A 4,620-nucleotide genomic window follows, 5' to 3' on the forward strand; every position below is an offset into this window, starting at 1 on the left:
CTATGATTGAATATATATTGATCCGGACTAAGCCCTCCGGTTTATATAGACACCGGAGGGGACTAGGGTTGTACAAGGTCGGGTACAGAGAAAGGAATCTTCATATTTGGTCGCCAATCTTGCCTTCCACGCCAAGGAGAGTCCCATCCGGACACGGGAGAGAGTCTTCGATCTTGTATCTTCACAGCCCATTAGTCTGGCCCATGTCCAACAGGTCGGACGCCCGAGGACCCCTTAGTCCAGGACTCCCTCAGTAGCCCCTGAACCAGGCTTCAATGATGAGGTGTCCGATGCGCAGATTGTCTTCGGCATTGCAAGGCGAGTTCCCCTTTCCGAATACTCCAAGATAGTCTTCGAATGAAACGAACGTATTCGGATCTGCAACACAAGTACCGCACACACAGCCGTAGAGAGTATAATATTTCACGAGTCCCATCTGCTGACAACTTTTGCAAGATGACATCACGCCTGTCCGGTCATTATATCGAACCATTTTTGTGTGTCATTCTGTGTTTCAAGATGCGGTTTCCATTGGCACGTCTTGTCAAAGCAGAGATAGTGTCCCCCTATTGCGGGATTCTCATCAATACGGGCGTGGGTAATCCAACCGTGCCATTTGCACAGCCCTTGGGAATAGGTGAGTTTTAGGATGAGTGGGGAGGCGTTCGATATCCACTGCCTTTATAAGGGGATAAGGACTCCCTTTCTTCTCCAACGCCTTCTCTCTTCCTCTGCCCTTCCATTCTTGAGCTCCAACGCCCAAGTTCTCATCTTTCCCAACTCAAGCAAGCACTCAACCATGTCCGGATCTAGAGGTCAAGGCAAGTGGATGGCCTCCTCCATCAAGGAGAAGGACATTACTGAGCTTCGGGCGGCCGGGTATCTGGCGAAGGAAATCGTCCATCGTCTTCCGACCAAGGGGCAATTCGTCCCTACACCGAAGCCCAATGAGAGGGTGGTATTCATCCCTCATTTCGTCCGCGGGCTAGGGTTTCCACTCCACCCTTTCGTCCGCGGGCTGATGTTCTATTACGGGCTAGACTTCCATGATCTAGCCCCGAACTCTTTCCTCAACATCTCGGCATTCATTGTCATGTGTGAGGCTTTCCTCCGCATCCAACCCCACTTCGGATTGTGGCTCAAGGTCTTCAACGTGAAGCCGAAGGTGGTGGATGGCCAGCACGCGGAGTGCGGAGGCGCCATGGTGAGCAAGCTACCCAATGTCACCTGGCCAAAAGGTACTTTCGTGGAGACTGTCAAGGAGTGGAAGAAACTGTGGTTCTACATCGCAGAGCCCCGCGGCCACACCTGGGCCGCGACTGTCGAATTCAACTCTGGAGCTCCAATGCGGCTCACCTCCTGGATTGAGAAGGGTCCAAATTGGTCTTCGTCAGACGAGCTAATAGCGCTACAAACGTGCATTCAAAGCATGGTGGCTAAAAATGTTAAGCTCGTCGACGTAATCCAGGTGATGCTAGTTTGCCGGATTCTCCCATGCCAAAGCCGAAGCCGCCCTTTATGGGAATTCAAACCGAAGAAGCACCAAACTTTGGAAAGGCTCTTCGGAACCACTCACGAAGATGCCTAGAAGTTGCTCTTTAAAGGCAACGAGGCGCCGCCAGCCATAGACTCGGACCACGGGCACGACATTACCCATTCCGCCAACGAGGTAAGCCTTTATACGCATCCTCTACTTGCTTGTTTCAAGGAGGATATCTAAACTTTATTATTTTAGGTATGGACGGAGAGAGCAAAGCGGATTTGGTGTCCGGCTCCGCTGCCCGAGGAAGCGGATTTGGCGAAGATGCTGGTACCGGCGCCCTATAAGGCACTGGAGAAGAAGGCCAAGGGGGTTCGGAGTGGCCCCCACCGCAAGGGTGCTTCGGACGTGACGTCCAAAGACAAGACCCACTCCCTTGCCGCCGAAGACGAGGAGGAGGAGGAGAGCGACTCTCCCCCTGATGGGGGGAGGAAGAAGAGGGTGGCCTCCACAAATCTGGAGGCGGAGGCGCCCAAGAGGGGGAAAGGCCCTCTCGCGGATAACTCCGCGTGGGACATCGACAGCAGTCCAGAGTGATGTCCCCGGAACAAGCCCCTGGCTGCATCATGAGTACTAAGAACCCGCACGCGTCCATTATCCAGCCTCTCCACTTTATGGTATTAATATGGTTAATCATGTTATTGTAGTCCGGCCCACGACAGCTCCCAGCGATCCTCATCAAGAGGCTCGTTGGATTCAAAGGTGATGGCCAGCGAGTCACCGACGGCCGCTTACTCTCCCAAGCCCAAGGGAGACGATGAGGTGCTGTCCCAAAGGACCTTCCCAGGCCAGGGAGAGGTTCAGGAGGCCGTCATGGTGGCGCCGGAGGGCGAAACCTCGGCCGCCGGACACATGGGGGAACAGACCCCCATGGAGACTGACGATGGGGGGCATGGTCAGTTCGGCCCCCATCCGAGCATGGATCCAGAGACCCATACGGATCCGGAATCCAACAAGCAGCCTCCTTCAAGAGAAGGAGGCGTGCCCGTCCCGCCGGTGACCTCTGTCCAACCAGAGGCGCCGGATAATCTACTGGAAGCGCTACGAGGCGCTTCCATTGTGGAAGAACATCGTATCCTTATTGGTACGGTGATTGAGAAGGTTCAGTCCGTCAAGAGCAGACTGACCGAAGCCTGCAGCGGCCTGCTAACAGGTTTTGAGGTAAACGGCGCAAAAGAGAAAATCCCAATATAGACAGTAGCCCCTGAGACACTGTCCGGTGTTCGGAAAGAAAAGCCGGACAGAGGATCAATTAAATTTTGCAGGAAACTAACTAAATTTGTCTTATGTGAATAAGCAGGTGTCGTTGCTGGCCGCGACCTCACACACTGCCAAAGTCTCTGGACTAAAGCAGAGACTGGAGCGGGCCGAGGAGGAGCTCGGCCAAGCGAGGAAGCAGCTGGAAGACCAGCAAGGTATGTAATGACTCGCTATATATTCGTAAAAAATAAATGATGTATATTGACCGTAATGTCATGATATGTGTAGGAGCGGCGACCGAGGTCGAGGCCCTTAAAAAGGCCCTGGCCGAACCGAGGGGAAAGCTGTCAAGGAGCAGGCTGATGAAGCTATGTACCTAGGGTAGGGTCATGGATCTGTTCAAGATACCCTCCCCAAGGACATCCCTAAAGGTGCCAGGAGCATTCGAAGAAAAATCATCATCCACTCGACCATGAAGTCATGTTCCACTCGACAGTCTAGAAGACACTCGACCGAACGGACAACCACTCGACTACCAGAAGATCTAGAGCCACTCCACTCTGCAATGGTCGGGATTTAAGTCATAGCCTTAATGTTCATTATGTACTTTTATTACAGGCGTTACCAGTAACGTCTCTATCTTTATGTACCTTAAACCCTTTGTAACTGAGGGCGGGAGGGGTCTGGCGAACTCTATATAAGCCACCCCCTCTTCAGGGACAAGGGTTCGCACCCCCTGTAACACACACGCATATAATCCAGTCGACCGCCTCCGGGCTCCGAGACGTAGGGCTGTTACTTCCTCCGAGAAGGGCCTGAACTCGTAAAACTCGTGTGTACAACTCCTCCAAAGCTAGGATCTTGCCTCTACATACCTACCGCCCATTAAACTGTCAGACTTAGAACCACGACAGTTGGCGCCCACCTTGGGGCAGGTGTCTTAGCGACTTGTTGGAGAAGTTGCAATTTTTCCGATCCCCTTCATCATGGTTTTAGGCGGAGGTTTGGCTGAGGGCCGCGAGATCCATCTCGGCGCGCTCGTGTTTATCGCTGACGACTCCGCTTGGCTTCAGGAGGCTCCACTCGACGTCGACGCACTCCCCGTCCGTGGGGTGATGCACTTTCACGCATGCGTCCGCGGCGTCCTCCTGCGGCAGCCGTCGACCCAGTATCGGTCGGCTCCTGTAGCTTCCCCCCTCCCTGCGGCCCGCCGGAGCAAATGTTCCGGTCGATCGAGGCTTCAGCGGTGGGTGAAGCATGCGGTAGCTCGCCAGTCGGCCACCCCCCAAGTCACGGCAATCGAGCCCGACGAAACCCTCTACGGCCTGTTCGATCTGTCGACTGGCTCCGTAGAGACTGCATCCGAGTGCGACAACAGCGACCCTGCGGCGGAAGTTTTGATGGTCAATGGACCACGCAGTCCTCCTGGCTTCACCCGTGAAGACGGAGGCGGTGGGGGCGGTGGTCTGTCGCGTGTTCATGAAGAGTACCGCCCCGAACCCTTCTCTTCGCGGCAGAGATAAGAACTTTGCCGCCGGAACATGGATGCACTTCACACTCCTATAATTGGAGAAACCCCTGAGGCCCAGGCCTTGGAGGAGGCGCGCCTGGCCAGCTTGGCTGAGTGCACTCGACTGGAGAACCTCCAGCGCGCACTCGACGAGCGTGCTAGGTGGTGTGCTCCTGAATACAGTCGACGTCAACTTTTTCCGCCTCCGACTCAGGTATACCGAACTCCAATCCAGAATCTCGCAGCTACAGCCCGAATAGCAGAGTCAATTCAACCTTCCCAGTCAGAAGCTGGTCAGGGTCTGGTGCAGATCCGGGCCTTGCTCCGAGCCACGGGTGAGCAGAACACAGTAGTATCTCAGTCGCAGAAT

General features: G+C 54.5%; 2 protein-coding genes across 2 annotated transcripts; both read left to right on the forward strand.

Moving 5' to 3' along the window:
* Positions 1-799: 799 nt before the first annotated feature.
* On the forward strand, positions 800-1,720 carry LOC147959970 (uncharacterized). The gene is made up of 2 exons (XM_087533067.1): positions 800-1,468; positions 1,709-1,720. The coding sequence occupies exons 1-2, from the start codon at positions 800-802 to the stop codon at positions 1,718-1,720; spliced, it is 681 nt and encodes a 226-aa protein (XP_087389193.1).
* Positions 1,721-2,245: 525 nt separating this feature from the next.
* On the forward strand, positions 2,246-2,963 carry LOC147959971 (uncharacterized). The gene is made up of 2 exons (XM_087536229.1): positions 2,246-2,701; positions 2,841-2,963. Exons 1-2 carry the CDS (start codon positions 2,246-2,248, stop codon positions 2,961-2,963), a joined length of 579 nt encoding a protein of 192 aa, XP_087392355.1.
* Positions 2,964-4,620: the final 1,657 nt, after the last annotated feature.

The sequence above is a fragment of the Triticum urartu genome, chromosome 7A, assembly GCF_056163025.1.
Source record: "Triticum urartu cultivar PI428250 chromosome 7A, HENAU_Tu73, whole genome shotgun sequence".
NCBI lineage: Eukaryota > Viridiplantae > Streptophyta > Magnoliopsida > Poales > Poaceae > Triticum > Triticum urartu.

Bases quoted from the DNA above. Each gene is read 5' to 3' on its own strand.
- LOC147959970 (XM_087533067.1), top strand. From the start codon at position 800: ATGTCCGGATCTAGAGGTCAAGGCAAGTGGATGGCCTCCTCCATCAAG.
- LOC147959971 (XM_087536229.1), top strand. From the start codon at position 2,246: ATGGCCAGCGAGTCACCGACGGCCGCTTACTCTCCCAAGCCCAAGGGA. The intron at 2,702-2,840 runs GTAAACGGCGCA...GTGAATAAGCAG, and splicing joins GCCTGCTAACAGGTTTTGAG to GTGTCGTTGCTGGCCGCGAC.